The sequence below is a fragment of the Suricata suricatta genome, chromosome 5, assembly GCF_006229205.1.
Source record: "Suricata suricatta isolate VVHF042 chromosome 5, meerkat_22Aug2017_6uvM2_HiC, whole genome shotgun sequence".
Taxonomy (NCBI): Eukaryota; Metazoa; Chordata; class Mammalia; order Carnivora; family Herpestidae; genus Suricata; species Suricata suricatta.
Genome location: NC_043704.1, coordinates 6,242,674 through 6,263,825, shown reverse-complemented (window position 1 = coordinate 6,263,825; position 21,152 = coordinate 6,242,674). Strand labels below are relative to the sequence as shown.

General features: G+C 42.9%; 1 protein-coding gene across 1 annotated transcript in view; it reads left to right on the top strand.

The window, feature by feature from the left end:
- DSCAM (DS cell adhesion molecule) overlaps nt 1-21,152 on the top strand; it is a 680,888-nt gene that overhangs the window by 134,884 nt on the left and 524,852 nt on the right. Inside the window, exon 3 of the mRNA XM_029938933.1 lies at nt 11,305-11,451. Within this exon, the coding sequence (XP_029794793.1) occupies nt 11,305-11,451 (147 nt within the window). The remainder of the gene's footprint in view (nt 1-11,304; nt 11,452-21,152) is intronic.

Here is a 21,152-nt window from a genome sequence, read left to right as displayed (position 1 = left end):
TAGTTTTCTTGGTTGTTTCCTTTGCAGTGCAGAAGCTTTTTATCTTGATGAGGTCCTAAGAGTTCACGTTTGCTTTCATTTCCCTTGCCTTTGGGGATGTGTCGAGTAGGAAATTGCTGCGGTTGAGGTCAAGGAGGTTGTTTCCTACTTTCTCCTCAAGGGTTTTGCAGGGAATTCTCATTCTTCATGGTTATCAGTGACTTTGACTTAGGTCTCGGTGTCCCCAAAGTCGGATGGCTCCTCTGTCATGCTGTTGCAGGGTGTTTAACCTCAGTCCCCAGGATTCATTGTCTCGTTCCTTCCGAGAATGAAAAGTTGGACACAAAAATGAGTAGCAGGCACAAGTTTATTAGAGTAGAAGATTAGAAAGTAAGAATAGTAGGGGCGCCTGGGTGGCTCAGTCACTTGAGCATCTGACTTCAGCTCAGGTCATGATCTCACAGTTTGTGGGTTCGAGCCCCGCGTTGGACTCTGAGCTGTCAGCTGCCTTTAGATTCTGTGTCTCCCTCTCTTTCTGATCCTCCCTTGCTCATGCTGTCTCTTTGTCTCTCTCTGAAAAATAAATAGAACATTAAAAATTAAGAATAAAAAGAAAGTAACAATAGTAGAAAAGCTCTCTTTACTGGAAAGGCCCTTTCAAAGTGAATGCCTGAGGACTATAGGTAAGGGTCCTTGTTTTTGAAGATTCTGGTCAGCCCTTCCCTTTCCCTCCCTCCTTCTTTCTTCTCAGGTTCTACCCTTAATGGCTTGATAGATCGAGGGACTGGGTGGTCCATTCCTGATTGGCTCACTTCCATTGTATGAGGGGTGGTCTGTGGCCATACTGAGATCTTTTGTCACATTCCTGAGAGGGGGGAGTAGGTGGGGTCTGTTACATGCTTAATAGGAACCTTAAGCCTGGGGAGGGGGCAGTTTCTGTGGTCAGACACTCCCAGCAATGCTCCAAAATATGTCTTTCTCCCCAGGGACCTCAGATCCTAATCTTATCCTCTCCGCCGATTTTATCCTCTCTTTTCCTGCCATAACGTCACATGAGTCAGCAAGCCTGGTCACCTTGCACATCAAAGACCTTCTTCCCCTTTCTGTTTCAAGGACATTGCAGGATGTTTAACCATGTCCCCTAGCAAATAGCACGATGGCCTTGGGCAATGTGTGCTAGTGATTGTTTCCTCTTTCCTTGGTGGTGGTTAGCAGCATCTGATCACAAACTCTGCTGTGGCCGAGGTGGACTGGCGGGGTCGGACGCACCCTGTTATCTGAAACAACTACAAGCAGACAAGACATGTAGAGCCACAGTTGTCCAGACCCGCCATCAGGCCATGGAGAAGCTGTGTCATGCCCAAGATTTCAGTATCATCCCCCAAAACCAGAGACCGCCGGGGAGACCGAGTCACACATGCAAAAGTAAAGGGCTTTATTATGGGTTTAGGCTCACCGGGCCCAAACTTGGTCTCACAGATGTCACCAGCGCAGTGGATCTGTGCTGAGGGCCCCAACAAAGGCGGGGCAGGGCCTTTATGGGTTTGGGAAGGGGGAGTTATGGGAAATTGTGACACAGGTGTAGTGATCCAATCATTATCACCTAACATCATTGGCGGTAACTTTAACCATACACATTGTCCAGAGTGTTTGTTACTTTTGGCGGGACCCAATCACAATATTTAAAGTGTTAACCAATTACAGAGTGGACCCAGGACCCTCAAGTAGGCTGTAACTAGCCTTTAGCAATAAGTGATTTGCTTTAGCTTCTATCTCTAGGCCCGCCCTTAGAAATGTTCAGGGTGTTAGCTGGCCTTTCCTGATTGGGTGTTACAAGGGTGGTCCCTCCTGCCTTGGGCAATGTGTGCCCTTCTATTGTCTAATGATTCTGAGAAACCAACACCTAGGCCTCCAAGGTCTTGAAGGAGGGAAGGAGGGAAACTTGAACCCTGTCATAGAGTCAGTTTGATTCAGACCTGTGTCCTTACAGCTGGAGAAAGCAGCTGAGCCCTGTGACCGCCCCTGGGTACTGCCTCCAGTTCCTAGATGGAGGGTGCAAAAACCTTTACAAAAATTTTTATAGCAGCTCTATTCATAATTGCCAAAAGTTGGAAGCCACAAAAAGGTCCTTAAGTATGTGAGTGGATAATAACAAAGACTCTCTCCTTGACATTGACCATCTGTCTGTCCTCCCCCAGCCCAGTTTTAGTAAGACTCCTACTCAGTCCTCCTCTCCTTTTCATATCTGGCCATTCTGATATCTGATCACGTTCCTCATTCTTACTTTGATGTGTGAGTCTGTCCTGCCTTCAGCCTTGATGTCTCCTCTCTGGAATCTTCCATCCACTGACCCCCTCCCTCTGCCGTTTGGCGAGAAATCCCCACACTTCCTTGCTATATTTGGAGTTGAGAAAAATTTCTCTGTTGAAATAGTCATGAGTCCTATTGCAATAGCCTTGAATAAAGTCTTTCTTTACGTTTTAACAAACATCAGAATAATTATAAAAACAAACTATGGTAAATCTATACAATGGAATACTATTAAGCAATGTAAGGACACAAGCTACCGAGTTATGAAAAGACATGGAGGAACCTTAAGTGCATCTCACGAAGCGAAAGAAGCCAATCTGGAAAGGTTATGAACTGTAGGATTCTTGCTCATACGCATGCTGGAAAGAGTGAAACTATGACACAACAAAACGTTCAGTGCTTTCCAGGAGCTCCGGGGAGGAAAGGAGGGATGAATAAGTGGATGACAGGACGTTTTTGAGGCAGTGAAACCTCTGGACGATACCTTCATGGTGGCTATATGGCATTCTTTTGTGTTTTTTTAGGTTTATTTATTTATATTGAGAGAGAGAGAGTGCATGCAAGTGTGAGTGGGGGGAGGGCAGAGAGAGAGAGAGAGAGAGAGAGAGAGAGAGAGGGAGAATCCCAAGCAGGCTCTCCACTGTCAGCTCAGAGCCCAATGTGGGGCTCGAACTCCCGAACCATGATGTCATGAACGGAGCCAAAATCAAGAATCAGACACTCGACCAGCTGAACCACCCAGACGCCCCTACGTGACACGCTTAGTTGAACTGCGCAGCACAGAAGGAGCTTCATGTAAACGATGAGCTTTAATTAATAAGAATGTGTAAATACCGATTCACAAATTGTAACAAACATATAACACGATTGCAGCTTGCTAATAATGAGAGATACTGCAGGGGTGAAGAGAGTGTATGGGAACACTCTGTACTTTCTGTGAAAGTCTTCTGTAAACCGAAAAACGGCTCTACAAAATAAAATCTATTCCAAAAGAAGTGAAAAAATATTTCAGATAGCTTGATGTACAAATGGAGTCCCCACAGGAATGGATGGGAAAACAAACAAACAAAATAAATGAAGACTTGAAATACTGGCTAACCTTTTTAAATTTGACAAAAACTATAATCTCAAAGATCCAAGGAGCTCAGCAAGCTCTAAGCACAAGGTACACGAAGAAGATTCCACGGAGGCTCATCAGAATCTGATTACTCAGGACCCATCTCGAGACCAAATGTTAGAAATGGCCAGAGGAAAAAGACACATTATAAGGGGAAGAACGAAAATTAGAACAGCAGCAGATTTCCCTTCAGAATCAACATGAGGAAACCGAGAAGCAACGTCTTTAAAGTACTGAAAGGAAATGTCATTTCTAAATCTAGAAATCTGTATCCAGTGGAAGTATTTTTCAAAAATAAAGGTGAAATAGAGGCGTTTTTTTTGGATACAGCAAAGCTGAAAGCATTTATCAGCAGCTGACCTGTGCTTGTAGAAATTTAAAAAAAAAATTTTTATGTTTATTTATTATTGAGACAGAGAGAAACAGAGCCTGAGTGGGGGAGGGGCAGAGGGCGAGGGAGACACAGAATCTGAAGCAGCTCCAGGCTCTGAGCTGTCAGCACAGAGCCAACATGGGGCTCGAACCCTCGAACTGTGAGATCATGACCTGAGCCGAAGATGGACGCTTAACCGACTGAGCCACCCAGGCGCCCCTGTACTTATAGAAATCTTAAATGAAGTTCTACAATCAGAAGACAAATGGCTCCTAATGGAGTCTTGGGTCTACTCAAAGAGAAGAATGACCATGGTAACTACATGGGTAAAGAAATTACATTTTCCTAGAATTAAAGTATATTCGGTGTACAATATCCTATTAGTTCCAGGTGTACATCATAGTGACTTGATATTTTTATACATTAAAAATGTTCTCCCTTAGAAGTCTAATTACCACCATCACCATACAATGGTGCAATATTATTGACTCTGTTCCCTGTGCTCTACATTATGTTCCCATGACTGATTTATTTTATAACTGGAAGTTTGTACCTCTTAATCCCCTTCACCTGGTTCACCTCCCTGCTCTGGTAACCAACAGTTTGCTTTCTGTATCCAGAAGTCTACTTTTGTTTCATTATGTTTGTTCTTTTGTTCTGTTTTTTAGATTCCACAGGTCAGCAAGCTGATGCGGTATCTGTCTTTCTCTGACTTATTTCATTTAGCATAATACCCTCTGGATCTGTCCGTGTTGTCACAGATGGCAATATTTTAGTTTTCTTATGTCTGAGTGATGTTCTATTTTGTACACACACATTCACCCCGCTCCCCGTGTATTTTTCATCCTCCTATTCATGGACCCTTAGGTTGCTTACATATCTTGGTTATTATAAATAGCTCTGCAGGGAACATAAATCACTTTGAACTGGTGTTTTTGTTTTTGTTTCAGATAAATATCCAGCAGAAGTATTGGATTGTATGGTGGTTCTGTTTTAAACTTTTTGAGCAACGTTCATACTGTTTTCCTTGGTGGCCATACCACTTTATATTCCCACCAACGGTTCACAAGGGCTCCCCTTTCTCTACCTCCTCGCCAACTCTTATTATTTCTTGTCTGTTTGATCATAGAAAACCTGAGCAGTGTGAGGTGATGATTAATGATGATGAGCATCTTTTCATATACCTGTTGGTCATCTGCACATCTTTGGAAAAATGTCTGCCCAATCTTTAATCAGATTGTCTTTTTGCGTTTGTTGTTTGAGATTAAGTGCTGTGAATTCTTTATATATTTTGGATATTAACCCTTATCAGATGTTTGGTTTGCAAATATCTTTTCCCATTCAGTGGATTGCCTTTTCATTTTGGTTAATGGTTTTTTTTTTTTACTGTGCAGAAGCTTTTTAGTTCGATGTGGTCTCATTTGTTTATTTTAGTCTTTCTTGTCCTTGTATGAGGAGATTGTTCCAAAAAAATATTGCTAAGACAAAAGTCAAAGAGCTTAGTGCCTGTGGTTTTTCTTTTTCTTTTTTTCTAGGAATGCTGTCTATGTTTTCTTCTAGTTTTATGGTTTTAGGTCTCACATTAAAGTTTTCAATCCATTTTGAGTTGATTTTGGTGTGTTGATAGGGTGTAAGAAAGTTGTTCAGTTTCATTCTTTTGCATGTGGCTTTCCAGTTTTCCCAGCACCATTTATTCAAGAGATTACCTTTTCCCTCTTGTATATTGTTGCCTTCTTTGTCATAGACTAATTGACTATAAATGCATGGGTTTATTTCTGGACTTTCTGTTCTATTCCATTGATCTATGTGTCTGTTTTTGTGTGAGTACCATACTGTTTGAATTACTATAGCTTTGTAGTACAGTTTGAAATCAAGGAGCATGATACCTCTGGCTTTGTTCTTTCTCAAGATTGTTTGGCCATTTATGGTCTTTTATGGTTCATAAACATTTTAGGGTCTTTTATGGTTCATAAACATTTTAGGATTCTAAATTAGCATTTAGAAAAATGCCATTGGAAATTGTAGATGACTTTAAATCATATATCTTTTGGTACTTAAAATGCCACTGGAAATCTATAGATTTCTTTAAATAATAAGTTTTTGTATTTAAAATCTTTTAAAAGATAATTGACTATTTAAACAAAAATAATAATGACTTGTGGGGTTTGTAACATATGTCTGAATAAAATGTATGACAATTAATAGCATTAAGGCATGGAGTAAAGATGTGGAAGTTTAGTTTTGTGATGAGTTACAGAAATATGCTATAAATGCACAATGACCACTAAAATAGCAAAACAGAATTATGGCAAACAAGCTAATAAAGGAGAAAGTATGAGATCATTTAAAAAATCTCAATTCTAAACACAGAATTAAAAAATAGGAAATAGGAAACAAAGCATTGATGGTGGAACTAGAAATAAAATAAGATGATGATTTAAACCTAACCATACCAATATTCACATTAAATATAAATGTTCCAATTATCTGAATTAAAAGGCAGCAATTGCTAGATTAGATTCGAATACTGCTTAAAAGAAGTGTACTTTAAAAAAAATTTTAAAATATTTATATTTTGGTAGAGAGTGAAAGGGAGCATGCACGTGAGTGGAGGAGGGGCAGAGAGAGAGAGAGAGAAAGAGAATTCCAAGCAGACTCTGTGCTATTAGTATGGGATTCAAACCTGTGAACTGTGAGATCATGGCCTGAGTAGAAATCAACAGTCAGATGCTTAACTGAATGAGCCACCCCAACACCCTGAAATGTCCTTTAAATATAAAGATGCAGGTATGTTAAAGGTAAGAGGATAGGGAAATACGTATTATGTTCATCAAATCAAATCAATTTAATCAAAAATACCAAAAGAAATCTAGAGTAAGTACATTAATATCAAAGTATATTTCATAGTAAAGTATATTACCATTGCTAAAGCTCATCTCATAATATAAAAGAGTCATTTAATTCAGAAGATATTGATTATTCTAAGTGTTTATGCCCCTTATATCAGCACTTCAAAATACATGAAGTAAAAACCAGTCATAGCCAAATTATGGAAAGAGCCCAAATGTCCATCAACTGATGAATGGATAAAGAATATGTGGTTTGTATATACAATGGAATATTAATCAGCAATGAAAAAGAATGAAATCTTGCCATTTGTAACAATGTGGATGGAACTAGAGGGTATTATGCTCAGTGAAATAAATCAGTCAGAAAAAGAAAGATATCATATGATTTCATTCATGTGGAATTTAAGAAACACAATAGATAACATTGAGGAAGGGAAGAAAAAATAAGATAAAAATAGAGAGGGAAGCAAACCATAAGAAACTCTCAAATACAGAGAATAAACTGAAGGTTGCTGGAGGGGAGGTGGGTGGGGGATGGGCTAGACAGAGCATGGGCATTAAGGAGGGCACTTGTTGGGATGAGCACTGGGTGTCCAATGTAAGAGATGAATCACTGGGTTCTCCTTCTGAAGCCAAGACTACATTGTACGTTAACTAATTTCAATTTAAATAACAGTAAAACTTCAGGGAGGAGCAGACAAATCAAAATTTATCACTGAGATTTCAATATCCCTTTTTTACTACTTAGAAGTACACAGAATCTGCAAAAATAGAGAGCATTTGAACAACACTATTAAATATTTGACCACATTGACATTTAAATAGAAAACATTGACTCCAACAATAGCACAATCCATATACTTTTTAAAGTCACACAGAAATTTACCAATATAAACTATATTATGAGGAATGAAGCACGTCTGGGGTGAATTTTTAATTTTTTTAATGTTTATTTATTTTTGAGAGAGAGCATAGGCACGGGGCGGGGAGGGGCAGAGAGCAAGGGGGAGAGAGGATCCAAAGCGGGCTCTGACAGCAGACAGCCCAATGTGGGGCTCGAACTCATGAACCACAAGATCACAACCTGAGCTGAAATCAGAAGCTTAACTAACTGAGACACCTAGGCACACCTCAGATGAATTTTTAAAAAATAAAGTTATGTAAAATATGCTTTGACTGCAATGAAATTAAGTTAGCAACCCCTACCTCCAGGAAATCCCCAAATATTAGGATATCAAATAACATACTTCTAAATAGTCTGTGTAAAAGGAAAAGCAGAAGGAGAAATAGGTATTCTTTTAAAGTTTATTTTTGAGAGAGAAAGAGACAGCATGAGTGGGGGAGGGGCAGAGAGATTTTGAGAGAGAATCCCTAGATTCTTCTTTAGATTCTTCAGAGAGAATTGCAAGCAGACTCTGAGCCACCAGCAGAGAGCCCAAAGTGGGGCTCGAACTCGAAACCATGAGATCATGAGCTGAGCCGAAACCAGGAGTCGGATGCCTAACCGACTGAGCCACCCAGGTGCCCCAGAAGGTATTTTGAGTGGGATGAAAATGACAGCACAATATCTAAGAATTTTGTGATGCCACTAAAACAGTGCTTGTGGGGAAGTTTATTATTTTTAAAACCCCAATTAGAAATTAAAGATCGTCTCAAATACTGATCTTGGCTTCAATCTTAAAACTAGAAAAGAAGAACAAATGAAAACTAATACAAGCAGAAAGGAAATAATATAAATCAGAGTCAAAATCAATAAATTATAAAACATAGCAAATCCAGGAAGCCAAAACTTTTCCATGGATATTCATAGCCGCTTTATCTGTAATAGCCAAAAATGGGTCAAAGCCCGTCAACAGATGAATGAGTCAACAAATGGCGGTTTAGCCATAAAATCGGATGAAAAGGAATAAACTACAGAGAGTTCCCCTCTTATCCACGGGGCATGTGTCCCACGATGCCCAAGGATACCTGAAGCCACGGATAGTAACAAAGTCTGTATACACTATGTGTTTTCTGATACACACATTTCTATAGCGTTTCATTTGTAAATTATGCATAGTCAGAGATTAACAGTGATGATAAAATACAATGATTAAAACAAGGTGCTGTAATAAAAGTTATGTGAATATGGTGTCCTGTCTCAAAATACCTTATTATATGGTCCTCACCTGTCATGTGATGATGCGAGATGAGATAATACCTGCGTGAGGAGATGAAGTGAGGTGAGCGATGGGCGCATCGGGACGTAGTGTTAGGCTACTGTTGACCGTCTGAGGATGTGTCAGAAGCAGGATCATGTGCTTCCAGACCTCGGTTGACTGACGGTAACTGCAACCCCAAAGAAAAGGAAAACCACAGATGAGGGGTGTAGTACTGTATTGATAAACACAGTAACGGGGAGCAATCCCGAAATATCTATATTGAGTGAAAGAAGCCAGATAAAAATGTATCCACTGTATGACTCCATTTATATAAAACTAGTAGATTAATACTAATCTAAAATTAATGGAAAGCACATCAGCGGTAGCCTGTGAAAGGGGGTGGGGGAGAGGGTTTGCAAAGGAGAACAAGTCAACTTTTCAGGTGATGGATCTGTTCCTTCTCTTGATTGTGGTGGTGACATCATAGGTGGACACATATGTCAAAACTTATCAGTAAGCGTGTTGTTTTATTGTATGCCAATTTTTTAAGAAAAAGCAAGTGATAGGACTTGGCTGATCTATTTACCTAAGAAAGCTGCCTTGATGTTCATAGAATGACAGCAGCTAATAGGAACTGCACATTTGGTAGAACCTCCGTGCCTCTCTGCCCAGCCCACAGTAAGCCTCTAACTGTCTCTTGCATCCACGTCACGCAAAGTAGTCTTGAACCTTTGGTGACAGGTGATTGTTCTGAGGGAGGGCAGCTGACCTCCGTGGGTAATGATGATGTTTCTGAGGCCATGCTCTTGGGTAGCCTGAGCTGTTGCCCAGTGGACTCTTTTGCAGGAGGTGTGGTATTGCCCGCCTAGCACATCACACTGGACCGCTATGGAATACAGTGATGGGGGTCTCAGAAGAGTCTCAAACCTCTGAGAAATCTCTCTGGTTTGAGACAGAAATGAAAAAAGTCTTCCAGGTTGGGAAAATATTAAATATTAATATTAACAATGAGGGTTGGGGAGCAATACTCCAAATGATGGCATACTCTATTACCAAAATACACAGCATATCACAGAACTAGTGCCAGTCTTAAAAATGTTTCTTCTAGAGCATTCACCTGTGCCTTTTGAGAGATTCCCCTTTAGATACTCATCCCTATTTTTGTTGGTATGCTAGTTTCTTTAAAAATTAATTTCATGGCCATTTTTCTTGACATGCATTTGGCCAGTAAATGATAAAAATATCAAGAGAGCTGGTTAGAGGTGACTGGGTGGCTCAGTCGGTTGAGCATTTGGCTTTGGCTCAGGTCATGGTCTCGCAGTTTGTGGGTTCAAGCCCTGCATCAGGCTCTGTGCTGACAGCTCAGAGCCTGGAGTCTGTCTTCGGATTCTGTGTCTCCCTCTCTCTCTGCTCCTCCCTTGCTCACAATGTCTCTTTGTCTCTCTCAAAAATAAATAAAACATTAACAAACAACCCAAAGAGCTGGTTAGATGATGTGATAGTATGCTGTCTCTGGGGCTGCTCGAGAACACCAGCGACTTCTGAAATTCAGACTTTGAGAATCTTCCCGTCCCTACCCCTTCATTCTAAGCTTGAGGAAAATAAAGGTCTGGAGAAGTGAGGCTTGCATCCGTTTTTATGGAGCTGGGCTGAGACATATTTGGGATTAGAGCACTGATTTCTCCTTACCTGGGAGACTGACGTCTTCCCCACATCAGTCTGGATCCCGTTCTGACTGTTGGCACACGTAGCCTTACCCAACCTGCTCTTGGCAGGTGCCATTCTCAGTGCTGTATCCACTTTAACTGATTGAGTCATTATGCTCGCCCTTGCGGTAGATGTTTATCATCCAAGTCCACGTTATGTAGAAGGCAAGGGCACTCACTGACCATGCAGGTGGTTGGGCTTGGGTGTGAACACAGGCAGGTGGACTTGAAGGGTGGGTGCCGAGTCCCACCGCCACCTTGCCTGTAACCCAGACATCTAGCTTGCGGATGTTCCCCCTGAAGGTTTTCGGGTGCTCCTAAGGTTGCTGGGTAGGCTTTTTAATCAGCATTTCCCCCTAAGCCATGGGAAGTGGAATAACTGTGTCCAAAACTGCTTTGCAACTGGCGTAAAAGGTGATTTATGCAGAGTTATTTTAATTGTCAGATGGTCTTTAAGAATTCTCAGGAGAGGCTTCCTTTCTTGATTTTTTAAACTCTTCTTTATAGTCAGAAAACTCTTCCTTTGTCCTCAAAGGATACGGAAGGCAGTGTCTTATGATCGTAGCTCCTTTCAGAAGCTGCTTTCCACTGCCAAGTGCATTTCAGGGGGCAGACGACCTGCTTTTAGATATGCTCTTGCCCTTTAGAAAATAGTCTATTTGTTAAGGGAATGAAAGTTTTCAAGACATGAACTGCAGATTTCTTTATTTTCCAGTAACTACAGTCAGTGCAATTACTTTACGTAAGCAAAAATGCGTATATTTGAATGAGGTTGTCCCAGAACGAGCCCCTGCCAAGGTCTGACCAGGGTCCTGTCCTTGCCTTCCAGTTTTACGGGAGCCCTATACAGTCCGTGTGGAGGACCAGAAAACCATGAGAGGCAATGTTGCGGTCTTCAAGTGCATTATCCCCTCCTCGGTGGAGGCGTACGTCACCGTGGTCTCATGGGAAAAAGACACCGTGTCACTCATCTCAGGTAGGCTGGGCATGGCCGGGGCGCAGGGCGCCAGGCTCACCTTTTTAGCGGTCACTTCAGGTATTGAAGTGGGTCTCTGGCTATGTGTTTATCGTCGGGTTGACGCTGTTTGATGATTGTGTGACATCAGTGCTTTATATCGGTTTCATGACCCGATTCAGATATTCCTCAGTGCAATGACTAATGGATGCGTAGAAACAAGTTACTATATGTATCACCATGATGTTACTTCTCTGAGGCAGTTTTGGCTGATATCTGCTCCTGAAAATGGGGCACGATGGTTATGGCGTCTGTGAGCGTCCTCAGTGATACACTTTGGCCTGATATCTTCCAACTATAGTCTGGAAAACAAGCTCTGGTTTCAAATGTTGTGACCTTTTCAAATGCCCTAAGAGCTATGTGATGTCTCTGACCTCTTTCTTGAAGAGGATATATATTTGGCACTGAGATATATATAATAAGTAATACAATATTATATATATAATTTATTATATTATTATATATTATATTGTATTATATTATGTTATATTATGTATTATGTTAAGTGTATGTGTATATATATGATGTATATATATTTATTGGTTTATTTTTGGAACTTGGAAGTGACACAACTAAAATTTTAGCTTGTATGAGGTTCTCGTTCTTTTCTTGTGATTTTTGAGTAGAATTCTTGCCCCCTTGCTGCTTAAATGGAAAGGCCTCATGGGCGGTACCCACGTTTCCTGTTTTGCTCATCTTCAGAGAGCGAGGGACCGTGGGCTGCTCTTGGAGAAGAGTGATGATGAGCACCAAGGGAGCTAGAGCAGATGGCAAACGCTTGCTCTGCTCTCTGCGTCCGTGCGGAGGTGTGTCCACGTGTTCACACCCACACGTCTCCTTGCACCTCTTGAATACCACCCCCATTTTGCCCACTTACAGAGAACAAATCAGAACTCAACTTTCATGGTGACACAGCATTTCTGCTTTTCAGCTTATTGGTGTTCTAGACAGTATAGGCTACTATTCAAGGACCATTAAAAAAAACAAACACCACCATGAAACCATTAGAAAGTCCAAACCAAAACCCAAATCTTTGGTTATTAGAGTACATCCAGTGAACTAGCATGTAATCGATGATTCCAAGGTTTCTTAACACATTCAACTCAGAGTTCCTCTAACTTCAGTGAACATTAAATGTCTACACCGCCAAATTTAACTTAAAGTATTGACAAAATACTAGGTGTAATGACTGAAAGATGATTACAAGTAGAATGTACTCATTTGTGGACTTTTATTTGTTGTGGTGTTTTAAAAAATTATTTATTTGTGTTACATAATCTCTACACCCAGCGCTGGGCTTCAGCTCGGGGCCCCAGGATCCAGGGTCACATGTGCTTCCCGGGGGAGCCAGACAGGCGCCCCCTATTTGTTGTTTTAGATGGACGGTCTTACTGACTTCTGTTTGGAGGTCATTTTGGTTTCTGAGTGGCAGGTGGAGAGATTTGACAACATGTCGGTCTGGTTGAGCCCAGGGCCAGGGAGGAAGGGCATTCGCCTGCACGAGTGGTGGGCTGGTGGGACATGTCTGACTTCAGTGGGACGTGCCCAGGAGGACAGTATGACTGGAGATCTGAGTGAGCAGTAGAAAAATCTACCACATGTTTATGTACCTGTCGATAGAGACATCTATACCAATAGGTATGTTTTATATGATTGTAACACAGGGCATATATTACAGAATGTGCTGTGTGTGTTCGTATGGTTCCTAGGCATCTTCAATGAGCAGTTTCCCCATGCAGGTTTCATCTTTTTGCGATCTATGTGAATAGATTCTTTTTCCCTTCAAACATGAACATAATTAAATAAAAGGAATTTTATATATGGTGAGCAGGAGACGGTGCTGATATGCAAATCCAAAGCTGGCCGTTTGCTGATAGGTAGTGATGAGTCTTGCCCCCTCAGTCACGCCTTAGTGCTTTATCCTTAAAAACAATATGTGCCACGGACAAGCACTTGACTTTATTTTCCCCCACAAAAATATCCAGAAAGACCAATATAGTATGGGCCTTTATCTCATCAAGGAATACTTCAATGGCATGTTTTTGTTGGTTTACAAGTCAACCATTTAATCAAACACAAGGTATTCCCAGGATGCTTCATGTGGTTCACATGGGGTGTGTGTGTGTGTGTGTGTGTGCATGCGTGCATGTGTGTGCACATGTGCGCACCTGTTTATTATATACAGAGATAGAGATGGAGAGACAAAGAGACAGAGAGACCGTGACACACACAGAAAGAGTTAGAGCTGTTTTATTCTCAAGGAGTTTAACCTGAGAACTGAGCCCTGATGCAGTGTGACGATCTGTCGATAGGAAGTCTGGAAGTTAACCTTGTAATGTAACTGGCCGTGGCGTACTGTCAGACCTGCTCTGGGTGCCACCTGGTGAGGCTGTCCAAGACGCCCAGAGAAGGAAGTCATGAAGCTACTGGAGGCGACAAAATGGTGAAAAGCATTGGGGATCTTAACTAATAAACTGGTTTTGGATGGTTTTGGTGGAAAAGGGTTACATTTCTCGTTGGTGGCCAGGTCCCTGTGTGAGGCAGGGCATAGAGCCTGAGCCCGGGGCCTCCCCCTTCCAGGCAGCAGGGGCTGAGCAGTGGGGGCAGCCTTGCAAGGCACAGAGTTTCCAGAAACCCAGGGGCTTTTCTGAGTTAATTCTCAGCTCTAGCAAAGGCATCCCAAATCATATGCACAGTAGATGTCTGATTTGTAAATAAACTGATAACCCTTGTGACTCCTTGCTGATCAGGGTTAGATTTGGTGGTTGGCTGCCCCCCACCGCTGGTCACCCGCATCAGTATAACCAGGGTTCTGAGACAGCCCAGCCTACGGTGAATCTGGCTGGGAAACTTGTCACAGGAAATATACTTGCTTTGCATATGTTGTGTCAGTGGGGAGAGCAGGAAGAGGCCGGCAGCGGGCAGCTCCAAGAAAGCCCGGGCTCCCTCGGGTCATGGAGGGCCTGGCCACTGTCACCACACAGGCGCTTGGTGCTCTTGGCAGGATGCTGCCTGTTCTCCAGGCCCTGGTCTCCTCCAGTTGCTCTGTGGATGCCACCACTCAGCCTCTCAGGTCCCGGGCACCCTGGGGCAGAGGCCAGAGCACCAGGCCTGCTCCTGGCCAGCGAGCATCAGGCTTATGCAGACGTTCTAGGCAAAGCTCTTTGGAGATCTAGGCCAAGATAAATGGGTACTTGTCGCCTAGGAAATCCTTCCAATGAAAAACTTATTTAAATATTGGTGTATTCCTATAAAAAAGAAATGGCTTCTCTGGGCATGTCTTCCTAATTTTTGCTCTTTCTTTTGGTTGAGCAGGTCAATGACTGGGCTGTGTTCTTACAGGAGTGAGAGGCACCGGGCAGGTCTGTCTGGGTTTCAGTGTGAGCTGCACGGTGTCATTAGCTTACCGTGCATGAAGTCATGCATTGATTTTTTTCGAGGGGAGGTTTACGTTGGCCCGACTCAAGTTTCAGGAAACAAGCAGTGCCTCTTTGGCAGATGTGGTCATCAGATCACCCTATTAAGAGCATAAATGAGTTCATTTATTTTAAATGATCTTGGGAAAGAAGCCTCCAGTGATCTTGTTATGGACCGCCTGTTCATGTCCCCTTAAAGTCCGTAACTGAGGTCCCAGCCTTCTGTGTGATGGTATCTGGAGGTGGAGGCCTTGGAGAAAATTAGGTTTAGAGGGGGTTGTGGGAGTGGAGTCCCTGTGATGGGATTAGTGTCCCTAAAAGAAGACACACTAGAGCTGTCCCTCTCTACCATAAGAATACAGTGAGCAGGTGGCCATCTGTATCCCAGAAAAGGGCTTGTAACAGAACTTGACTGTTCAGCCAGCCTGAAGCTGAACTTCCAGCCTCCGAAACTGTGAGAAATAAAGGACTGATGTCTAAGCCCCCTACTCTATGGTCTTCATTTTTTAATTTTTATTTATTTATTTATTTTGTGAGAGAGAGAGAGCGAGAATCCCAAGCAGGCTCCGAGCTTTCAGTATGGAGCCTGATGCAGGATTTGAACTCACAAACTGTGAGATCATGACCTGAGCTCACACACAAGAGTTGGACACTTAACTGACTGAGCCACGCAGGTTGTCCCTATGGTATTTTTTAAAAATAGCATCCTGAGCTGAAAAGACAGGCTGTAAAGTAAGAACCCCAAAATTCCCCCAGGGGAAGGAGAGGCACATAATGTCTGATGCTGTGCTCTCTGCTTCACTGGCTCCCCAGGCTTTTTACCTGGGATAGCACGAGGTTGACCTTCACCTTCGTACTCTGGCAGATGGATGATCGGAACTGGGAATGTGTGGAGGGAAGGCCTCTCAGAGACAGGTCCACACCGTGTATCTAAAGTCCTCCATTAACAGGGTGGGCCTCGATGGGGCGCCTTCTTACCTAACGAAAATGAGCCAGAAAAAAACAGAGTAATGGTGTCCATACTCATTTTCAAACATCCTTAGCATCCTTCCTCTAAGCCCAAACGAGAGCCTTTTAAATATCAGAATATTAATATAGCCCAATGAGAACGTAGTAGTTTGGATGCAGCGTGCCTGGGGAGGCCCTCTGCTGATGTGAAGGTAACGGAAGTCACCATCCCGGCGAAGAACAATATTGATGATTTTATATTTGCTTTCGTTCAGTGGCCTGTTGTGAGTTTCTTCCCGATTAGGCAGGCTGGCAATGAGAGAGCCCAGGATTCTGTGTCTGTTTCCTCTGATAAAATTCTGAGAATCTCACTGGGGGTTTAGCTACATTAACATCAAAGACACAGCCCAAGGGTAACCGGATTTGGAAAATGGAAAAACTGAACATTTTACTATTCCCAGCGATCTGCCTCCCTCTTTAGCACTGGCCCAATTTTCTGGTAGGATATTTCCCGTCTGAATACCTCTATTACTGATGACTCAAGGAGAATTTTATCTCTGAGGATCAATGAGTTCAAGTCCAGGGGTGATTATCTTTTTCCTGTATTTTGGGTAAAAGTGAACAATTTTCTGACATTAGCCCTAGCCCTTCACATGAAACACTCAATGTAGTTTATGAATGTTGTGTTTGGGTCTGGCTCCTGTAGATAAGGCAGGATCTGGGCTTGAAGAAGCCCCCCGTGGAGATGATTTCTGCTCCCAGGGAGCCGAGGGTAGGGGTTATGGTGTTGTGTGGTGTGAGCTTGGTGACAGGCAGATGCGTAAACACGACAGGAACACGTACCTTCAGTGTTTCTGCCTGGGGAGGTGTGGAAGGTTTCACAGAAGATGTGGCCATTTGAGAAAATGGTGGTTTGCATCTCAGGGTGGGAAAAACAATTACATCATGGGTACAGTCACCCCAGTTAGGCAAGGTTTTCAAGTTTCAGCAAAATTAACTAAGAGAAGATTTGAGGTCCTTTGTTCCCTTTTGGAGTCAGAGATGGCTCTGTATTTGTTCCCCCCCCCCCCCGCAACTGTGAAAGAGTCCATGTTTCCACCTTCGAAGGCACTCATATTGTAATTTTACGCCTGTTCGCTGAGCATTTTCAAGGCAGTCTGCTGCAGAGCTGCTCAGGTTGCCATGGTGATAAGACCCAGTTCTGCCCTCAAGGTGCTTATGAGTGAAGGGAATGAGATCAACATCAAAATGATTTCAGGGACCTACATCACCCATTGTCACCGGAAAGCCCTGTCTTTGATTCTAAAAGTACTAGGATATTGCAGGAACAAAAAGAAGCATTAATTTAACATTCACTGAAAAAGAAATTTTTAGGACCAAATGGAAACTGTTAAAGGGACATTTTCCTTTCTTTCTTCCTTTCCTTACACTCACCCTTCTATCTATCTCTCCGTCTGTCCATCCATCCATCCATCCATCCATCCATCATTCTATCTGTCCATCTATTCATCCATCTGTCCGCCCATCCCTCCATCTATCTGTCTCTTCATCCATTCATCCATCCAACCATCTATTCATCCATCCATCTATTTGTTCATCTATCTATCTATCTATCTATCTATCTATCTATCTATCTATCTATCTATCATATATCTCTGTCTATCTAGATTCTAGATTTCTGGTGAGTCAGGGCCTTATTACAAACGCTGGAAATTATTCTTAGCACAGGAGGGATTCAGCAGATGGGAATTGGAAAGGTGGAGACATGTCATATTTTTCACTGCACTGTGTTTTGGGGGAGTGGGACAGCTGAAAAACAGGCAGGTGCACAGGAAGGAGGGGAAGGGTCCGGGTCTCTTTCCTTTTCAAAGCCATTAATTTACACTTCTGCCATGTAAGTCTCTTCTCACTAAATTAGTTTTTACATATTGTTCCACTGCAGTCTGAAAGTGATTCGCTACAGGGCTGTTTACCATGTAGAGCAAACTCCACTGGACACTGGGAATGATGAGCATATTGGATGAGCTATTTGAGTCCACCATTCCGGAAGGAACCCACCAGCGCAGTCCAGAAAGAGCCAGAGTAGACAGAAAGTCAACTAAGTGTCAGCCTGCAGAGAGAAGACATTCCCATTCTCAAAATTAGAAATGGTGTTGAAGGTTATAGCTCAAAGGAAAAAAAATGTTCATGGCTTCTGATCTCCTGACACACGTAGACACATGGCTGAAGACTTGTTAATATAATATTTAAAAAAAGAAGGAAAGAAAGAGAAAAGGAGAAAGGGAGAAAGAAAGAAGAGAAAGAAAACCAAATAAGGAAAGTATGGTAGCAAATTTATCCTGGAGCATCTGAGAGAGAGAGAGAGAGAGAGAGAGAGAGAGAGAGAGAGTATAAAACACCCCTTCAGCTATGAAGATATTGGGTCAGCCTAACACGCCACTTGGTTTCCTACCAAGAGTCCCCAGGGGAATACGGCTGCTGATTAAAGCTTCGACAGATTAGCTGGTGACCAGGGAAAGAATCATTTCTTCCTGCCTTCGCTTCCCTATGTGGGTGAAGGATGGTGGCACTGGTCCCTTCATAATAAAATGGCAGAACAGTGGGATTCCAAACTGAGTATTTCACGTCTCAAACCAGCTATTGTCCAAGTTTTTTTTTTCTTCTTAGAGCCAATCTCGTAGAACTTTTATTTTGTGCATGTGTTAGAAGCCCGGTGATTTGTGAGGAGGGCTCCCGGGACTCAGCATATGATTTTACTCACCGGTGTGATTTATTGCAGTGAGAGGGTGCAGAGCAAAACCAGCAAAGGGAAGAGGCTCATGTGGACGAGTCTGGAGGATTCCAGGCATAAGCTTCCAGGACTTATCTCCCCTTGGAGCTGCGTAGGACACACTTAGTCCCGACCGCCGGACTAATGACAGCAAATGTGAAACACTGTCTCCCAGGCAAATAAGAAATGCATTAGGGATTCAGTGTCCCGGGGTTTTACTGACCCTCTGCCTGGCATGTACCAAAAATCCAGACTCCCAGAAGAAGAGCAGGTGTTCTGGTGTTCAGTAAACCATATTGTTTGTATGGTTTAGGCACAATAAGGTGGCGGGGATGCTCCTGAAATTCCAGTTCCCAGACCCCGACCAAGCAGCGGCCTTGCAAGCAGGCTTGTCCAAGGAAAACAGCTCCAGATTTCACTCCTTTCTGTACAGGGCTGTTGTCTCAACGATGGCGACTCATCGTTTTTACCCACTCACTTACATTCTGAATATGCCCAGCATCAGATGCTGGAGAAAGCGAGTGAATAACACAGTCTATATTTATTTAAAACATTAAAAAAAAGTTTAGTTATTTTTGAGAGAGACAGAGCACAAGCAGGGGAGTGGCAGAGAAAGAGAGAGAGGGAGACACAGACTCTAAAGCAGCTCCAGGTTCTGAGCTGTCAGCACAGAGCCCGAAGCGGGGCTCGAACTCACAAACTGTGAGATCATGACCTGAGCCACGCAGGTGCCCCTGCACAGTCAACACTTTAAAGGTTTTATCACCTCATATCCATGTTGCCACTGTGTTTAGGCAGATCTCACCCCAATTTTTAAAATATCCCCAAACAGATTTCCCCCTTGCCTCCCCCTAAACATAAACATAGTCTCATTTTGTCTTCTTGCTAATAGGGACCTTCTGCCTGCTCTCACTCTGATGTTTGGTTCTTTCTAGATATAAGAAACAGATGGTCATCCAAGTCAGTCAGTTCTAATTTGGACCCAAGTGCATTTTCTTCTGGTCTTTAGTTCATCTGTGAGATTTTATTTTAGGAACATTGAAGAGAAGCACAGGATCATTTGCAAAGTAATATCAGGTGGTGATGGCAATAATACGGTCATTATTATCATCAGGTGAAAATCAGATGTTATGAATCGAAATATATTTAGGCTGTGCGCCATTCTGGAAGAAAGCAGGACTCACGACTTATAGACGTAATCTTTGACTCAGAATGAGAGATCGGCATGAATTCAAGGTCAAGACCTGAGTTAAGGGTAGATTGTATTGTATGGGCTTTGGTACTTCTTCCTGTCAACCCAAGTGCAGGAACATCCCTCCCCAGGTGGGCTGGTGGCAGGAGCTTCAGAAAGCCACCAGGACCTGTCAGCCCTTTGTGGGTTCGCATCCAGGCAGATGAGACAGGGCACAGATGTCCCAGCAGCCTAGACTCCCCCATGACCAGTAGAGGCCCCCGGTCAGGGTGGTTGCCGCCATTTTTATTTTCTCTTCTCCAGCCTATTGGGCATTGCCAGAGGCCAGGTACACTGACCATTCCCACCAGCCCGTTATCACTGGCCCTTCATCGTTTCCCAAGATTTGTGGGTATTTCTGTTGATTGCTTATATGTTGCTGACAGTGATTTCCCAAGCTTTTCCTCAGGAGTCTGAAAAATTCCCACTTCTAGCCCCTCCAGTCTCCAAGAGACACTTTCTACTTCTGGAGTCTGAGCCCTGCTCTCGCATTTGACACCTCCTACCTCAGACATGGTCTTCGTGTTTTCTGTCACAGGAAGACACAGATAGATACAGACGATCCTGTCCAGTGTGCCCCTCCCCCCCCCATACTGCTGTCAGGACGCTTCTTGCTTGTCTCAGACCTGAGTTCACATCTGCCACCATCTCTCTAGTGATTATCATGTTTCTTATGACACAGATGCTCCGGGACTTTTGCAACTTTCATGTTTCTGTTTCTGTTCATACATTTTTCTTCCTTTTGGAAAACTAAGGAGAGTCTGAACTCACTACTCTTCCTAATCCTGCGTGGTCTGGGCTCTACCATTTGCATGCTACTGAAACTTACATTTTCAAGGTCACCTATGACTTCCTGCTGTCACACCCCAAGGGCAGGTTCTCTTTGACTTCCTTGAAGAATCAGTATCGTTGACCTCTTCCTCCATTGGTTGCCCTCCTTTGGTTGGCAAACTACTGTACCCTGTCTGTTGACTTTCTCCTCTTCCATTATTTATGTGTTGTCTCTTGCCTTATCTTTTCTCCTTGCTCAGAAGTGTAAATAGACCCGCAAAATCAGTCTTCATCCCCTCTACTTTCAATCTCTACTTTCTTAACTGGTCATTTCATTTCTTTCCCAGGACTCCATCCATCACATCTGTGTAGGTGACCCTAACCCTGGACCTGTCTTCTCTTCTGGGCTTGTTTATTTCCTACTATCTGCTCCTTTCCTGCCACCTCGAACAAAGCATAACTAAAGCAGAATTTAGCATTTCTACCAACCAGTAATTCAATTTGCCTTTGAATCACTCCCTTCTTT